We start from the raw sequence: 18,422 nt of genomic DNA on the forward strand, positions 1-18,422 counted from the left end.
TTTCGTGCTTCGCAGCGCAAGGCCCCACCCAGCCAGCAAGTCATAACGGAAAACCGACACGCCATCGTGCCTAATCCCAACTCGGGTTGGTTCGGATTTCTATTGGCCCAAGAAGCCAACACTGTTGTGCCAGTGCCAAGTTGGATCATTCACTGGCTGAGAAAGCCCACCTGGCCCTGCAACATAGGGTGCTGGATTCCTTTCTTGTCCGCGCCTCGGAAAAAGCGGGAGGCCCATTGCGTCAAGGAACCAGCAGTCCCATCCATCGCCCGCCTCCTCAAGATTCACGCTGCCTGGAAAAGTGGACGGTTTCAATCCTCCGTGCTCGCAGCGCCCTGCACGTGTCCGTGCAGACCGCACCGCCCTGGCTCCACACGAGGAATGGATGCCGCGAGCAAATCCGTAACTCAAGACGGTGGAAGGAGACGGCCGCCTGATAATGCAGCACGGTAAGAAGATGAGACAGCGGAGCGGGACCCACTCGGAACTACCACTTGCACGTGTCGCGTCCGTGGACTGCATGGCGCGGTGACGCGGACGGGCGATCAGGCGGCGGGAGCCGCTGCAGATATCTCACCCCATCTCTCCCTCTCTTTATCTTCCCATACGGGCTTTGGGTCCCGTCCATCCCCGGAATAATACTCCCCATGGCGACGGTCACCTGCTCGGCGATCGGATGGATTGCGCTGCTCTCGGCGCTGTTGCTTCCCATCGGGCACTGCGCCGCTCGGGTGGCGGGCGGGTGGGACTCGGTGATCCGGATGCCGGCGGAGATGGGCAGCGATGACGGGGACGAGGAGATCGGGACGAGGTGGGCGGTCCTCGTGGCCGGGTCGTTCGGCTACGGGAACTACCGGCATCAGGTACGGCGATTGATCGGGGGAAGAGTATCGTCGAAGCCTCTTTTGGCGCAATTTTTTTTCTTTTCTTTTCTTTTCTTGTTGACCACGAGATTTGTTGGTGAAATGATTGGGTGTTAGGCGGATGTGTGCCACGCGTATCAGCTGCTGAAGAAGGGTGGGCTCAAGGAGGAGAACATCGTGGTGATGATGCACGACGACATCGCCAATAACCCGCTGAATCCAAGGCCAGGGGTCATCATTAACCACCCCCACGGCGAAGACGTGTACGCTGGGGTCCCCAAGGTACTTGCTCTATATTTCTTGCTTTTCCCCCCATGGTTGTTTGCGTACTCCAGGGGTCTGTATTACAATAAAATATGAAAATTTTCAATTCTTTTCCCGGGGCCCCTTTGCGGACTACTCCATGATTTGAATTTTTAGTAGATCTATTTATAAAAATTAATCATTTATTCTTAAATATATTTTTGAATATTTTTACAGAATTAGATCGAAAAATCTAAAGAACAGGCCCTGGCAGCTATATTCATACAAAATTTAGATTGGATGATATATATTTAGTTGATACGGAGTGATGAACAACCTAATTCGCGGATTTTAAAACTTTTAGTATCTACAATCTTGCAGAAATATGCAAATAGCCTCTCGGTTGTTGGGTGGGCCTAAAATTTTTGGAAGTGTCAAACCAGCCTGAAGAATAAAAACAAATCAAAATTTTAACAAATTAAGCTCAAACAGATAAAGCAACTTTGAATATATTTATATTATGCACTTTATATTATATAAATAACGAACCATCCATGTAATACTTTAATTAGTGTATCTTTTCGTATGTTGAACCAGTCACACTTCAATTCAAGTTTAAACCGAGCTTGACTTAAGATTGAATTGATTTTATATCGACTCACTGTTGTCAAGCTGATCATCCCTGAGGCTCATGTTGGACTTGGTTTGGAATTAAATTTGAATTGAGCTCAAAATAATGATAAACAAATGCTTCATCTTGAGGTTCGTGCTTATTAATTTCGAATCGGAGCTCAATTAAGTACCTCTGGATTACACCCCTAGGCGGAGTCACGAATAGGCCTGAGAAGTCCATCACAAATAGGTGCCTTTTGGCATATTGGAGATCCCTGGAAGGAATTTGTTGATGGACTTGGAAATGGTCTGGATGTAATTCTATGGGCTCCATTACAAGTACTCATTTCACTTTACTTTGCTGCAAAGGGAAAGATCGATCTCCCTATCTTCTGTAAACCGTGGGACAAAATTAAATACCATGCGCGCTACAAAAAATTGTGTTTTTGCCGACTCTTCCCCGCCGACGCTATCAAAAAGCGTCGGCGAATTTCGAACGGGGTCGAAACTCGACGACGCTTTTTGATAGTGTCGGGTGAAATTTAGAGACGACGACGCTTTAAAGCGTCGTCGAAGGCCAAAAGATACGACGACGCTTTAAAGCGTCGTCGGAGGCCAAATGGAGGGGCACTTGAACTGCGGCACCAGGCACGCCATCCCCCCGACTCTTCTCTCCTCCTCCTCCTTTCTCTCTCTCCCTTTTCGGATCGCCTTACTGACTGCGGGAGATGATACGAGGAAAAGGAAGACAAAATGATGCTCTGCAAAACTTCATCCTCCGTTCTTCTTCCTCCGCTTTTTTCCTTCGTTGACGTGAGAGAGAGAGAGAGAGAGAGAGAGAGCGCCGGGGTGAGGGTGAGGGTGAGAGGCGGAAGGATTAGGAAACGGATAAGGAACAGAGCGAGAAGGCCTGGTTCCAAGACGACGCCGATTTGCCTTGGGCGAGCGCTAGATAGTGGAGGAGACGACGACGCTTTAAAGCGTCGTCGAAGGCCTGGTTCCAACTCCCCCGATCCCTCCCTCACCCAGCGGCTCCCCCGATCTTAGAGACGACGACGCTTTAAAGCGTCGTCGGAGGTCCCTCCTTCTTCACCCAGCCGCTCCCCCGATTCCTCCATCCGCCCACTCCACCATCCGCCCACCCCACCATCCGCCGACGTTCTTCTTTTAATCCCACACCGGAGACCCCACCCGTTCTCCCCTAATTTCTTTATCTACTGCACCTTTGGCGTGGGGTGTTGGGAGGGAGAGGATGGGGATCGATCTGAACACGATTGAGGAGGAGGAGGAGGAGGAGGCGGCGGGCCCGCGTCGCCGAGCACAACCTCGACCTCCGCCACTCCGCCTTCAAGCCCACCTCGCCTGCCGCCAAGGCGGTCGTCGACCAGCTCCTCTGGATCGCCTGGGCTTCGAAGCAGGGGCACTCGAGGGCTCCTCCGGATCGCCTGGGCTTCGCATGCATGGCCGTCTGAACCAGCCCAGCCACCAAACGGCTCCATCGAGGGTGGGGAGACCAGATCCCTTCAGCTTCTCCTGGGTGATTTCATCCATCCTCCGAGCCATCTCGGGACTCATATGGTTCCTGCAATCCCCCACCTCCCCTTTCCTGAACAGCGACGCATTCATTACCTCGTAGACCGGGATTTTTCGACGTCCCGTCCTGTTCACCTCCAAGTTCCTCAAGTTCTCAAAGCTACGGAGCCTTACAATGTCCTCCAAGACCCCTTCCTTCTCTTCCTCTGGCGAGAAGGGTTTCGCCGTCGTCCATGGCGGCCATGCCCTGGTTCCCCTCTTTCTTTTTTAATTTTTTTTTTAAAAACAGGTTGCTAACGCCGACGCTTATAAGCGTCGGCGTTGAGTATTTTTCCGACACTTTCATTAGCATCGGGAAAGTCCTGTTTTTGCCGACGCTTTCTCTTAGCGTCGGCAAAAACCGGACCCACGCCCACTTGCCCGATGTTTGACCCACGCTTTGTGAAGCGTGGGCTGGGAATTCGCCGACGCTTATAAGCGTCGGTAGAGACAAAAAAAAGCGTCGGGATTTCTTCCTTTTTTTGTAGTGGCGGCCACTACACAATCCGTCGTTACTTCCGTTGCTGATCCACCTTGAAGCTATCATGTTTGGTGAACTTGTTTCTCCTTCCTCTACTCAATTCTCTTCACTGCTGCCTTTGATTATACTTTTGTTGGAGTCTCTGATGGAGAAGTTGCAGCCTGTGGTCATCTCGAGTATCTATTTGCTGCTATCTGACGGGTGAACGGATACTACTCTTCTTAGTCACCATTTTTGCTTCCATTCCTCTTTTCGACTTAGACTTGATCTTGCATTCATGTTATAAATCCTCATCCTGTACATTCTTATCTGCTTTCTTTCCTTCTTTTATTATGTAAATTATGCAGTCTGCATACCCTTCTGTACATTTATTCTGAATAAAATTTGGTGAGTAATGTGGGTTCCTCCCATTACTCTCCTCCTCCTCAGAAAAAAAAAAGAACTAGGCGAAGGATAGAGAAATGATTAATTGGAACCCTTTTCTAGCTCAAATTACATGCTTGATGTCCTATTGCTCTTCATTAGCTTATTGGTCGCTTCTTTGTTGAAATTGCATGCACATTTCTTTTGAAACCTATAGAAGCTAGTAGTTGTTATCCCAAATTAAACTTTCAAAACATTCTACGTTTTGTAATACAATTACAGGACTACACTGGGGAGCAGGTCACCACCAAGAACTTATATGCGGTCATTTTAGGTAACAAGAGTGCAGTTGAAGGTGGAAGCGGGAAGGTTGTGGATAGCAAGCCAGTTGATCGGATTTTCATCTACTACTCCGATCATGGAGGCCCCGGCGTCCTCGGTCCGTTTCAAATCCCCTCTAATTCTTGCTAAACTGGTGGCACCATGAGCTTGTTACGCTCACTCTTCATCTCCTGGTCCCAGGAATGCCAAACATGCCGTTCCTTTACGCTGCTGATTTCATTGATGTGTTGAAAAAGAAGCATGCATCCGGAAGTTACAGGGAAATGGTAAGAAACTAAAAGAAAGATTGTTAAACAGCATATAAGTGGACACAGAAGAGTTATGTTGTTGCTAGTGGTTACATGGAACAGGTTATCTATGTGGAGGCATGCGAAAGTGGGAGTATATTTGAAGGTTTGTTGCCAGAAGGCCTTAATATATACGTGACCACGGCATCAAACGCAGAGGAGAGTAGCTGGGGAACGTACTGCCCGGGAATGGATCCGGCTCCACCTCCCGAGTACATCACCTGTCTCGGGGATTTGTATAGCGTTGCATGGATGGAAGACAGGTCTGTTTTCTTAGCCCTCTTTGAACCTTACAGCCATTATTTGCTACCGTAGTAAAATATAAAAAACTAGGACCGACTTCCATGCCCATGCAAATAATGGAGTTAAAACGAGCTCCTCGAGCTCTGCTATTTATCTGGGCCTAAGTCCTCGAGCTTGTCTTTCCCAGCTGGAAAATTCTATGCGATTAGTGAACTGAGAAGCCAGGAGCCCATGGTTTCCCCATTCTCACGTACGGCTCGTTCTTTGCAGCGCGACTCACAACCTGAAGGAGGAAACGATAGAGAAGCAGTACGAGGTGGTAAGCACCCAACGGCCTCACAAAACGATCGATCTCTCGAGTGATTCTTTTCCTTCTATCATTTCGAAATCTTCTGCAGGTAAATAACTGCCCTGTTTTCATTCGTTCTGTATGGGTGGGGGTGGATAGGTGAAGGAGAGGACTTCCAACTACAACACCTACAGCGCGGGATCCCACGTCATGGAGTATGGGGACAAGAGCTTCAAGGACGATAAGCTGTACCTCTTCCAGGGCTTCGACCCCTCCAGCGCCAACCTCTCCGGCAATGGCCTTCCACCTACCATGCCGACGGGGGCTATCAACCAGAGGGACGCCGATCTCCTCTTCCTTTGGAAGCGAGTGAGTACAGAATACCTTTCGATCATTCTTTTTCTTGTTTTGTTTAGAAAAAAATATCGACTTTAATTGAATGCTCCGATCTATCTCGTGTTCCTTTGATTTTTTTTCAAGCTGAACAAGATGGCGAAATTAGGGGTCATTAAATACGTTGAATAGCTTCATCTTTCTTGTTGTAAGGAAAGAAGAAAACAATAACGCACTTTAGATTCGCAGTGATAGAAAAGGGGAAAAAAAATTCCCCCTTCTACATTGCCTGGGTGCTTGAGCTATATTTACCATATTTGATAGAAAACAATTTAGGTTGCCATAAGACAAAAGAAGCCCAAATAATATAGGTTTCTTTTGCATGTAGATGTAGTAGGGAGTTTTCTAGACCTCCATTCAGGCATCTACATACCAAAGGTGGCGAATATGTCTTGTTCCACTCTCTTATCCCTGCACAGTATGGCTTTAACATGCCTTTTGCCACTTGTATGATCTAAACAGGATTTTCGTCTGTAAGGTTGCAAGGGGTGATTATGAAGAGCTTTCAAATAGTTTTTTTGTTCGGTTGGGAAGTGATCGTTTCGGTGATTCCTCTGGTCGAAATTTATATGCTGACGTCCTCTTCAAATCGGCCAACCAAAACATCTGGAAAAATTAAAAAGAAAACCATCTTATATATTACAAAATCTAAAAACTAGACTATGCGAATTGACATAAGATTGAATGATGAGTCCCAAATCAATGCTAATGGCAGGTCTCACTTCTTTCTATTCTGTCATGTAAATAATAGGATCAAAAGAGGGTGGATGAACTGCAGAGTTGCTTCCTCTGTGCAGTTTAATCATCACATGCCTTGTGAATGCGAAAGAATATTGATTAGCTAGCTGTTAGGTTGAAATGTTGTGAGACTTAAGATGATGAGCACTGAAGGGGGCTAGGGAAATTGCTAGGAGTCAGAGGTGAAGGAGAACAGGGCTTGGGATGGGTATATCAGAAGGCGCAGATTTGAGTCCATAAATGATGAAGTGATGCGGAAACTCTTTTGGGATGCTTGGCTTTAAGTGAGCTCATAAATAAATGATGACAAAGTGATGGAGAACTGTTTGAGATGGTTAGCCATGTGGAACAAACTTTAAATGAATTAATTGCGAAGGTTGTGCATGAGGAACAAACATATGTGGAGGCCCCATTATTGGACTCGAATTTATGCTGAACGGTGGCAGGCGTAGAATGCTTTAGAAACATGAATATAGCTTGAGAGGAAGGAGCAGAAGAAAAGCTGGTACGGATGAAGAGTGAGCCCTAATTAGATGAAGTCTTGCAAGGATTGATGAAGTTGAAACCATATGCAAAGGTTTGTGAGTCATTGAAGTTTTCCTGGATGTTTCCTAGTCTGATTCCTTGATGTAGGTAGTTGTAATTGTTTAGCTGCAGTTAGCTTAAGAAGAATAGCTGATTGAATTCGATAAGATTCTTTTGTGTATCTTTACTAGTAGAGTTATACTTAATACAGGCACTTGTCCCTTTTTTTTCAACTGTTGATTATCATTACTACAGAAATGTGCTGCCTATGTTCCAACATTGTCTGTTTTTTTTGCTTTCAGTATGAACAATTGGATGCAAGATCCGAAAAGAAGACACAGGTTCTTAAGGAGATTACTGAGACGATGATGCACAGGCTGCATCTTGACAATAGCATCAATCTGATTGGAAAGCTTATTTTTGGATCAGAAAATGGTCCTTCCATCCTCAATGCTGTAAGACCATCTGGCCAGGCACTGGTTGACGACTGGAATTGCCTTAAGACAATGGTAATAATTTCTCTCCCTCTTCTTTTTGTCGTAAGTTTAGTTAGTTTTGTTACATTCAGTCAGCCTTCACTGCTGCAGCATGGGAAGGTGTTGAGCACTTTGATAGAAGGTTGATGTTTTGGCATAGACTTAATTTTGTGCCATTGAACAAGAGAGGAAACCTTTCGAATCTGAATTCTTTCTTTCCTGCTTTTTTTTTTCTGGGATTTATTATTTTTCTTTCAATAGAACTTTCTGGGAATTAGTTATTTTCTATTTTATCAGATATACGCGATTCATCTTAAAGTAATCATCAAACACCTACTTCAGGTACAAGTATTTCAATCCTACTGTGGGCCGCTCACTCAACATGGGATGAGACACATGCGGGCATTTGCAAACTTATGCAACAGAGGCATCTCCAATGATGCAATGGTGGAAGCCTGTGTTAACACTTGCGGAAGCCATATTTCAGCTAAATGGAGCCCCTCAAGCCGAGAATACAGTGCTTTCTGACGACAACACCATTGTGAATTCTGCAGAGCCATGTTAGGAAAGCTACTTAAAAAATTCTCACTCTCTTTTCTCTAGCTTTATGCAAGTGAACTTTCTTATCTGTATATCAGGTCCATGGTAGAGACATGAGGTTGTATATTTTCTACGGAGGTTAATAATATAATACGCAGCCATGATATGGGTAGCTTCCAATTCTGAGACCGTTGTTAATTTAGGATTATATGGCTTGCTTTCCTGCTGCATCCTTTATTTTTATCTGTCATCAGTGACTCAGAAAAAACACAATTTATATGACTATTACTGCATGGAGATTTTTTTTTAAAAAAAAAATACTGTTGCGTATTTGTCAAGATCATTCGTTAATGCCAGAGTAATGGAAAATGCATGGATTCGTTCTTTGATGAACAAAATGATAAAGATGAGGTGGTGTCGATTTGTCGTCTGATGGTGGAGCCTACTAAAGCAGCTTGCAGCTGTTTGGAATGCAGTAGTTCTTGCCATGAGCTGCCAATTGGTGTACGTCGGTGTCCCAAAGCTTGAAAGGAGGGGTTTCTTTAGACAAAATGCAGGACCTGGACCCCATCCCGGCTCTTAGAGAAGGATAAGCTCCGGCGACTAGCCTGCACGTAGTAGAGCACATATTCTACTTAGGCACAGAAGATCAAAGGAATAAAAACCACTCGGAGATAGGGGAGGGGAACTTGCATGCTCTTTTCAGAAAAGAAAGGAAGACCACGAAGAGGACCACTCCTGCGAAGATGCCAACAATTATTGCAATAGTTCTTCCAATGTCATCCTCCGAATACCCTGTCCATTCGAGAAAGCAAACAGCGATTAGCATTTAACAAGCATGCATGGCAGTGGTGCTCGCTTGCAATTCGAAGTGAGGGATTAAATATTGAGCCAAGAAAGGGAGCACTTAAGTTGGAGCTAAATAAATTACTACGTTGTAATAATTGAGGCTGCTCATTCTAAAGACGCAATCTGAAAGGCGATTTTGGTGGTTTCTCTTTATGAAATATAATACGCGATGATGAGCAGTGGCTTTAGTCGGACTAATATAAATGTTCTAGAGTGGGCGTACGAGCAAGTGCACAATGGCTAAAGCTCCTTTTCTTGAAGATTCTTTTTGCTGGAACTCAAACGCTTGGTTAATTTATTTTTTATTTTTTATTTTTTTTATAGGATGGTACGATTATATGGTCCTAATATAAATGCGATATATAGTATTAGAGTACAGCTAGTCCTTAAGCTAGGATGGCAGAGCTTGGGCTGACTCCCAAATCACTAAACCCTGTATGATTCATTTATTTAGTTGGGATAATGAAATAGCAAAATGAAAAACTTGGAAGATCATCAAGGATTATCCTGACATTTCTGTATAAAAACATAAAATTAACGAAATTTATAGTGACTGCGACAGCAGGATGCAACTTAGCCACCCCTATCATATAGCTTTTAGGGAAAAATTGTTGTATGTGATGCACTTGGCAGATAAACCACAACCACAACCCTTAAGCAAGGGCTTTTCTTATGGTGTTTTCTTATTTCTCCCTCATATACCAACAAATAATTTCTAGGTTAAGATAACCCATCCTGCTTTACTGGTGTGTTTTTCTAAAACTTCTTAACCACTCCTTTCAGCCATAGAATAACTTTGGAGAGGAACATATTCTGGTTTAGCCTTACCCTTTATAATCTATCCAAAAAGCTTTGGGATAACTATTCTTTCAAGAAAACCTAATCCCCCAACAGTCAACAGATCATGACACTAATCCAAACGGGAAAGTCCTTCAGAAAGCGAGTCGCCACGTGTCCAAGTTCGGTGGGACGCATGACAACCCTCTTGTATCAGAGGTAGTGCAGGAAATGCTGTTCCATGTTCCTCGTGGAACAGGTAATCCTTTTTACCGAAAATTCAAAAGTTAATCTAACCTCCACACTCGCAACTTGGAACTTAAAAGCTGTGAAACAGTAAGGGGGAGTGTTTTCCCTGTCCATCTCTAGCAAACAGAAAGCAGCACAATTGTTGGGGTGCATAGCTTGAAGCCTAACCTGCTGTAGATCGGAGGTAGTAGCCGGAGGCCCAGTACTTGGCATAGCACTGCGTCAAGTACACGTCCGCCGCCATGGCCGACCCGCAAGAATTCTTCAGCTGCCCGATGGCCTGCGCCAGGCACGCGGAGCAGTCGGCCGTGCTCAAATCCCCGATGCACTGAGCGTAGCCCTGCACCGTCCCGGATCTGCTCACTCGAAAGCCCACCCCGGTCTGGAGGTCGGCGAGCACGTCGTCCCTCCGCCGGAAGAACTCCCCGTCCTTGGTCGTGCTCGTGCTGCACTTGCGGTACACCAGGCTCGTGTCGGCCCGCCCGAGGAAGTTCTCGTTGCTGTACCGCACGAAGCAGCCGTCGAGCTGCAGCGAGGCGGCGTAGGAGTCGGGGCACACCAGGTTGAGCTGGCCCACGGCGCTCTGCACGCAGGCCGAGCAGTCGCCGGAGCTCAGATCGTTGCGGCACTGGTAGAGGCCGTAGACGGCCGCGCCGGCGGTTGACGCGGAGCCTTTGCCCTCTGCGAAGCAGTTGTAGGTGGCCTGGGAGGCGGCAGCGGCGACGGACGTAAGGAGGGAGATTAGATTGTTTTGGTAGGGGTTGCCGGGCTGGAACTTGGATGGCGAGCATCCGGCGTAGATGAAGCTGGCGGCCTTGGCCTGATGGATGGGATATAAGAAGGCCAAGAAACAAAAGAGGAAGGAGTTGAAGGGGCTGCGGAGTTTCTTAAGGGACATGCTTGTGAGACTGACAAGTTTTGATTTGTTTTGTTTTGTTTTGTTTTGTAGAGCTTTTTTCTTGCGTTTAGAGGGCGTGCTTTTGCTCTTGTGTGGTGGGAATGGTATTTTGTCTTTAATGGCTGGGAGGGTGGGGAGGGCTTTTTTTATCGCCGTCCATGGGTCATCGGCCAAAGGAAAGCGATGCGTATTTCTTTTTGGTGCTGCCTGAGTTGGGCTTGTTGGAGGCAATAATTGCAAGCGCTTCCGGTGTGCTTGAGTTGTTTCGCTTGCGCCCTATGGCCTTGTGGTCGGAACACCGTGGCCATGGTAGAAGCACTGACTTACTTTTGGAAAAAGTATAATTGAAGCTTCATCCGGGATTGAATGCTAGTTTGTATTCCATTTTTATCAATTATTCCTAAATTTTGTATCGGAATATTCGATCCATGATTTTAATGGTCATTTTATATTTAAATTTTTTTTTGATTTGTTTATAGAAGCATAAAAGTTAGAGATAATCAGGATATATTTTATTGCAAGAAAGTCTCTGGAAAAAAAGGAATGAAGATATTTTTTTTAAAAAATAAAATATAATAATAAATATTTGAAATTTATTTTTTTTGAAGCACTTAATGTGGAGATCCGTACGGAGCGTGTGTTTAACTCTACGTCGTTTGTCGAAAAAATCTTGGATACTTATACAGGAGTAAGAAATCTAAAAAAAAATAACTTTCGATTAGAATTTTTAGGGTGAAGTTCTCGGTTGTTACAAATGGTATCAAGCAAACTTGACCCATAGCCTATGTGAACTAGAGGACGCTGCAACACGAGTTTATGGAAGCCAAATACGGGCCGATCGTAATACTTGTAATTAGATTTGAATGCATTTGAATTCTTAGCCTGATGAGAACGTTAGGACTTGAATGGAGGAAATATGTGAGGATCCGTATGGACATGTATTTAGTCCTACATTAGCTATTCATCGAGGAAATCTTTGGTACTTATACAGGATCAAAGAATCTAAATAATACCTTCAGAATAGCCATTTTAGATAAGGTCTTAAGTTGTTATACTTAATATTTATCAGATTTTCAAATAAAAAACTTATTTTCCATGCAATTTTCTCTGCAACAAAACATGTCCTTTTGCACAGAAACGAGTCTAACTCCTAATCACGTACAGAAAAGGTTCAACTATGTGGCAAAAGACAAGCCTACCAAACTACCCAAGGATACAAGGATTAAACGTGAAATGTTAACTATATATAAATTAAAGTGCAGTTAGATAAAAGGACGCAGCATCAAGTTCCCCTTTGAAAAATTCTGGGTGCATTAGGTTTTAATATTATAGAGATTGCACTCATGCCTCGGAACATCTTACCCGTGGTCAAGAGTCAACACAGTGACAACGAAAGCATATCTGCACTGGAGATAATGCCATTGAATTGCATCAATCCTTTAGCAGTCGTTAAAAGGCGGAAGCATGTGGAAACGGCCAGAATCGGAATCACAGATCCAAGCATTCTTTACGTCAATCACCAGGCGAATTTGGTTCTCCACTCCATCCAGACCGGGCCACAAACTTCTTTACCAAAAGGCTGGGACTCTACCGGGGTCAGGAGGGTCGGATGAAGGGCTACTCGAGAGAATCTACATGCCCTCGCCTTCTCCTTGTGTGAGAGAGACTCTGCCGTCGTCGTGAGAGAGTCTTTCGAAGCATTTCTGCCGCATAGAAGCCATGATTGTGCTCCCTTGCCGCAGAATTCTTCATACATTTGCGGTCCCTTCGGTTGACGTTGCCTCGCCTCCGACCACGGACCACAAAATGGCATACACAAGGGACAAATTTTCTTATCACAGGAACAGAGAGGTCCTTTCACTTTTGAAGCGTTAATTCTTTCACTTTTGAAGCATTAATGGTTGGGAGCGTTAGAGAAGCTACGTGCTAGGTATGCAACCCTTGTGTGGCTATTTCAGTTGGATTTCAGTGAAGCGTGTCCATGTCCATGTCTCTAACCAAACACACACGTCTAATGGCACCATAAGGGAGATTTATTTTAGCTACTTGGTATATATGTGGCCTTTGAGTGATCTTCATTTATTTTTCAGATGTTGACTTGCAAATTGTGATGAGGAAGCTGAAGAAGCAAAACTAGGCTATCCTGAAATCTGAATGATGCCCACCAAGGAACTAAAAGGATCATTCTCCTTCCAATCAACTTGAATAGGCTCTGAATCTTATGGATTTTATTTGATTGTGCTCAATTCCATGTGATTTAAAGAGTGCCAACTAGTGTAATTGGTGAAGTTCTAAGGTGTCAGCATGGAAACCCTAGATTTGTATCCCGTCCTCGTCCTGATTTTGGCCAAGATTTCTCCTGGCTTTTCGAAAATGATATAGGATTTTCAGCATTTGTTAATTTATCAACCTATATTAAGGCAAAATTATCAGTTAAGGTACAGTTCTGGTTATGGCTAATTCTTTTATACGTATGTTAAGGGACTAGCAGATGGAGTCTCCATTGTTTGTGTGCCTGTAATTAATTTCTGGTAAACAAGCTTCTGGGTTCCACTTGATCTTAGCCAAAAGGCCGAGAAAGGTATAGTTTCAATCAAGTAAAGATGCCTGTCGAATAGAAAATCCATTGTTTTATGTTGTCTCCTTCTCTATTATGACTCATCCTTGTATTCATAGTCACTGGGATTTGATGACAGCTCTCATATACATGTCGGGAGGGAAATCAGGTAGCTGATAGTGCTGCCAATCTTGTTGCGACTCCACATCTGCTAAATTGCAGACCCAATATTTGTTCAATGTGTACTTGTGAAAGACCACGAAACAACTTTGTGGCCCAATCTGTCCTTGTTTTGCTAGACAAGGCTAAGCTTCAACAAAACACTGGTTCTGCTGCCTTGGATCCTGTCCTTTTTGGCACCTGGAATTGCATCAATTAGGGGACGGATTGGGCTGTCTTGTGCCCTTGCTTTTCTTTTCTTTTTTTTACAACAATATCTAGTGTTCCTTAAAGCTGATAAAATGAACATCCTTCTTGTCCTTCTGATAAATTTTTTCCGAAGATAAAGCATTAAAGCTAAAGCCTGCTGTATCACAACGCAGGGCCGTAGAGCACTTTGGGTCCATCGGACTTGACCTTGCGTTGGAAACGAGGAACCAAGGCCCGACACCGGCCAGCTCGATCTCGAGGATTTGCTGAGGTACATTTTTAATATTTTTCGATGTAACTCGTCAATCCCAACCTTCCATTGGAGATGGGTAAAATCCAACTTAAGTCGAGTTCAGATCGCACTAAACGAAAAAAAAACAAAAACAAAGAAAGAAAAATCGGTTTTAGATTATTTAGACCACGAGTCTGACCTCCGATGTGTTCCATGAAGCATAAATTTTGAACTGGGTGTGATCACTGGGATCGAGATCTGACTCGACCTCCAAGCGTTACTACTTTTATTGCATTTGTTTTTCAAACCATCATTATTTATCAAGTCTTTGTATTTTTTTTCTTAACTGTTTTATTTCTCCTACTTTTTAAAAAGGTAGGTATCAAGTACCTTGAGACTTTATGATGATCACAACCAGACATGATGAGCGCTGCATGATGGTTGAACCTTGAGATTTGGCTTCACTCTTGAACTTGTTTTAACCCGTTCTCCTGCCATCTTTTATTAGTCAATACATCATGCCTCTTTTAATTTCTTTGCAAGCGTGACTCCACTTGATCTCTAACTTCTATTTTTCACCCCCATTAAAAAGCTAGAATTGAGGTATTTGTGAGTTTGTGTTTTGGCCGAGACTTCTCCTATCCTAATTCGCAAGGAAATTTGTGAGGCTCGGTGTCTAGCCTTCCATATCACCAAGAATGAGACTTTATTTGGTAGTCTATCAGAAGCTTGCACCACAATGGTCTTTCCTAAGTAAAATTGAGGAGCAACAAGAGTAATTGACAAAAGAATTATTTGACATGACATCTTTAATGTATGGTTTCTATGAATCTTGTTGGTTCATTACAATGGTTCCTTAGGATTTATTAACATTGATTGTTAATAGTAATGGCTATTGGTTGCCTGATACAATCTTTACTTCAATCCTGACTCTTTCTTGAACAAAATGATGAATGTTAAAACAATCATCATCATCTTAGCTAGTTTGCACCATGAACGGTATTAGAGTTAGAGTAAAACTCGAGTGGTCATGAATAAGCTATGCAGACATGCTAAATATTAATACATAGACAAAAACAAGAGCCACAAACATAACGGACATAATGAAAAGATACGCATGCTCTGTACCATAGTCTCCTTTGCTAGTTCTGTCACATCTCACGCATGCTAAATTTATGCTTTCACTATGAATTCTTGTCAGCCGGTCCAACTTCAAAGTTTTCTCAGTGATTTTTTTTTTAAAAAAAAAACAGCCTTAACTAAGATAGGGCTTTCCACTTAGTTAAACTAAATAAACAATCTAATTATAAATTTAATTTTTTACTTAAAATATTAAAGTACTTTAAAAGATAATGTAATATATAAAAATTTAAGTGGATGTAGGCTTTTTTAGATAAAGGAAGGAAGATCCACTCGTACTACCAGCATCTATACTCCAAATTTTCAAAGATGCACCATTCAAAGGATTCTAAAGTTGTGAGACAGAAGGATGTGACCATTAAAGTAAACTCTAATTGTAAGTAGCCTCAACCTCCCCGACTCGCCCCTTTTTTCATAAAAAAATAAAATAAAACAAAACCCAGCCATATCTGCTTCCAAGAATTGATGATGCACGCATACGGCACTAGATGTAGCCATAGATTGCTACCAAGAAATGAATTTAACCAGGTATAGTGGTCAGATAAGTAGAATTCGAGTAGCGTCTGGACAAGGTGATGTGAGAGTATCAATGATCTTTGCCTACTGGAGAACATAGCCATAAACTATCTCGATCATGAATTCCAATATCTTCTTTGTCTTGATACGATGCTAAAGGTGGCAATTGGTGGGCTCGGTTCGGATTGGACCGGTTGAAATCATAGATCAAAGTTTATAGAACTTAACCTAAATCTGATCCAAACCTAGTGCATGGTCGGCCGACCCACTGAACGGCAACCCGACCCATTTTTACCTCGCCTAAGCCCATCTAGTTCCGGCTTTACATGAACCATCTAATTTTGTGCTTTATATACCGCATACACGGATCCTTGAGAGTCGAGCTCCATTCCTTCTCCTCCCTTCTCCCCAATCTCAACCTCCTTGACCTATGATGAGGACTTATGATGAGAGTTGGAAAGATGGTGAATGGAAGGTAGGCTGATCGGTAAAATAGTCATGGCATCACTTTCTCTGGATAAGGAGTTCTAAACTAGATATTTCGTCCTTAGGCATCCCGCTCTTAGCCATGGCTGCTTGAAGCTGGACAAACATCTCCTAAAATATAAGACTCAAATCTAGGGTCGTTCACTCGTTTGCTGACCTTTAATGTCTCTGTTCCATGCACGGGGCACAAGCCAGGTCCCTTCCTGCCAATTTATAACTACTCTTTCCCCATGCTAAATATATAAATTTCGCATAATAACGCCGCCACCCCTGAGAATGATAGATAAAGGGAATTGCACCTTCCAAGAATACGAAGGCATATACCAAAGTTTATAGAAACTCTATAAAGGTAGAAAGGATTTTTTTTTTTTTTTGGACCGTGCGAGCCAAGCAAGTGGAGGAAAATAGTTTTCGCTTCGGCAACTATACTTATTTTGTTTGCCCTGCATAATTTCTGACTTAAGAATGCGGATACGAAGCCCATGCAGACCGGACTAACCTTTTATTGTAGAACATATGTTCAAGGCCGAATTGACTTACTCTATTGTAAATAAAACTTGTAGCCCCAAAAGAAGATGGTACTTAACTATTCTAGAGATCGAATGAATTAAAGGTAGGATTTGTGAGAAAATCTTATACTCTATTATTATTATTTTTTTTCAGCGAAATTTTTGTATCATCTCTATTCGTAGACATAGATCAATAAATCGAGCCATATATATATTCTGTATTGTTATTCTTTTTTTTCTATTTCTTCTGTTATTGTTCTTGCTTGTTAAAATAATTATAAATGACAAAGATGCCAATAATATTATTATATGCATAGCACTGCCAGGATCTAGTTGCATTCTGGACATGCCTGGTGTAGATATCATGGCCTCCAGATTGAAAAAGAGGGCTTTCAAGATGGCAACAGGGCATCAAATTTTCTTCGTTATAGGCATCCAATCAAGGAGAAAGTTCATACAGTAGTAGCGATGAATCCGGGTTGGAAAATGGTGGTATCCGCGCGTTTTGCGCGCTGCGACACTTCCGGTGGGAGACCACTGGAAGCAAGTTGGATGGTGACCATTTGCGCAGAAGGAAACAATGGAGAGGCTGTGGAAAATGACCTGATGGGAAATCATCAAGTCTCAAAAACATCTTCAGCCATTTGCTTGGACGTGTCAAGCCATGCTATAAGACCAAAAATGCATGACCAATTAATGTTGCCACTATTACATGACAGATTGACCGATCTTTATTTTAAGGAAAATTATCGAGAGAAACTGGAGGAGGAATGAGACCCAAAAGAAAAGAAAAGAAAAATATCCAAGGAGTATGAATGGACGCTGGAATTCTTTGGAAGCCAGTGAAGGGTCATTGATTCCTTTGCTGTACAATGAAGAATTCAGAAATATATATGTTGTGAGAATAAAGGGTTCGAACTTAGTTCCACATCGACTAGATAGTGGAAAGGTATGTTTCTTAAATGGAGGGGGGCTATTCCTTTCTATTTAGAGACACCTCCGTGCATTGGAAATAGACTACGAAACCTCCTTCAAAGCGGACAATACCTCTGAGGAGAATCAGTCACCTGCGCTGTCTGAGACCGGTGGGGACAAGGGCGGCAGATTCTTCCGTAGTGCTGGACGTACGGACCGGAGGCCAATCTTCCTTGACCTCATCAATGGTGAAGTCGGAGGGCAGAAAATTCGCTCGTAGCGCTGGACGCGCGGGCCGGAGCCCAACCTCCCTTGACCTCATCAATATATATATAGATAGATTGGAGGAAAATTTGCATGTTTCATTGGTTTTTGTTTGTGATATACAATGTCCGTCGGAGTAAGAATCCTTCTAAGAGCAGCGTTTGCTATTCATATTTTATAGATAGAGTTCACTATATTCAAATTGATTGGGAATTGATTAGAGGACCGGTATGCAGATATGCTACTTTCTTTTATCGACAAATCTCATCCTCACAATCATCAATTTCTTCCCTAAATCTGCCATGCTGAGGTTATACTTCATATCTCACTATAAAACATCCCCTCCCACCATGTAACTGTATAATCATATGTTGAAAAGGGTTTTTCAGAAAATTGGTGCCATAAAAGGGGTTGGATGCGCTAATCCCCATAGAAATTTTCGGCTGGGAGTTCTGAGTAATTTGCTTAATTTTAAGGGGAACAAGCGCATGCAAGAAAAGGAATATAGTGGATCAATAATGGGAGCAGGTGAAAGAAATTGTGGAGCACGGGACCAGTTGGGACCTTTTAGACCAGCAAATTTGTCTGTCTAAAATAAAAAGAAGCAAGACTCCTCCAATTTATTAAGGAGTATCAAAGGGAGGAGAAAATAATTTTTCAATTCCTTCTAACTTGAATCTCTCAAAGAGATTTA

General features: G+C 43.2%; 2 protein-coding genes across 2 annotated transcripts; one reads left to right on the plus strand and one right to left on the minus strand.

The window, feature by feature from the left end:
- The first annotated feature begins 599 nt into the window (after positions 1-599).
- Positions 600-8,147, plus strand: BETA-VPE (beta vacuolar processing enzyme). The gene is made up of 9 exons (XM_088723775.2): positions 600-863; positions 981-1,145; positions 4,417-4,573; positions 4,657-4,742; positions 4,827-5,026; positions 5,277-5,325; positions 5,455-5,664; positions 7,254-7,460; positions 7,770-8,147. The coding sequence occupies exons 1-9, from the start codon at positions 648-650 to the stop codon at positions 7,953-7,955; spliced, it is 1,476 nt and encodes a 491-aa protein (XP_088579901.2). The 5' UTR covers positions 600-647; the 3' UTR covers positions 7,956-8,147.
- A 179-nt stretch (positions 8,148-8,326) lies between these two features.
- On the minus strand, positions 8,327-10,946 carry LOC148703237 (plasmodesmata-located protein 8-like). Its single transcript, XM_088723776.2, has 3 exons — positions 10,011-10,946; positions 8,661-8,762; positions 8,327-8,575 (listed from the first exon to the last, which is right to left on the minus strand). Exons 1-3 carry the CDS (start codon positions 10,738-10,740, stop codon positions 8,571-8,573), a joined length of 837 nt encoding a protein of 278 aa, XP_088579902.2. The 5' UTR covers positions 10,741-10,946; the 3' UTR covers positions 8,327-8,570.
- Positions 10,947-18,422: the final 7,476 nt, after the last annotated feature.

This window comes from Phoenix dactylifera, chromosome 6 (genome assembly GCF_051530095.1).
Source record: "Phoenix dactylifera cultivar Ajwa chromosome 6, Ajwa_hap1_PhDact_Kaust_v1.1, whole genome shotgun sequence".
Lineage (NCBI taxonomy): Eukaryota > Viridiplantae > Streptophyta > Magnoliopsida > Arecales > Arecaceae > Phoenix > Phoenix dactylifera.

Excerpts from the sequence above, each read along its gene's own strand:
- BETA-VPE (XM_088723775.2), top strand. The coding sequence starts at position 648 with ATGGCGACGGTCACCTGCTCGGCGATCGGATGGATTGCGCTGCTCTCG. Across the intron at positions 5,027-5,276 it reads GTTGCATGGATGGAAGACAG|CGCGACTCACAACCTGAAGG; the intron begins GTCTGTTTTCTT and ends CGTTCTTTGCAG. Across the intron at positions 5,326-5,454 it reads TAGAGAAGCAGTACGAGGTG|GTGAAGGAGAGGACTTCCAA; the intron begins GTAAGCACCCAA and ends GGGGGTGGATAG.
- LOC148703237 (XM_088723776.2), bottom strand. The coding sequence starts at position 10,740 with ATGTCCCTTAAGAAACTCCGCAGCCCCTTCAACTCCTTCCTCTTTTGT. Across the intron at positions 8,763-10,010 it reads CTACCTCCGATCTACAGCAG|GGTATTCGGAGGATGACATT; the intron begins GTTAGGCTTCAA and ends TCGAATGGACAG.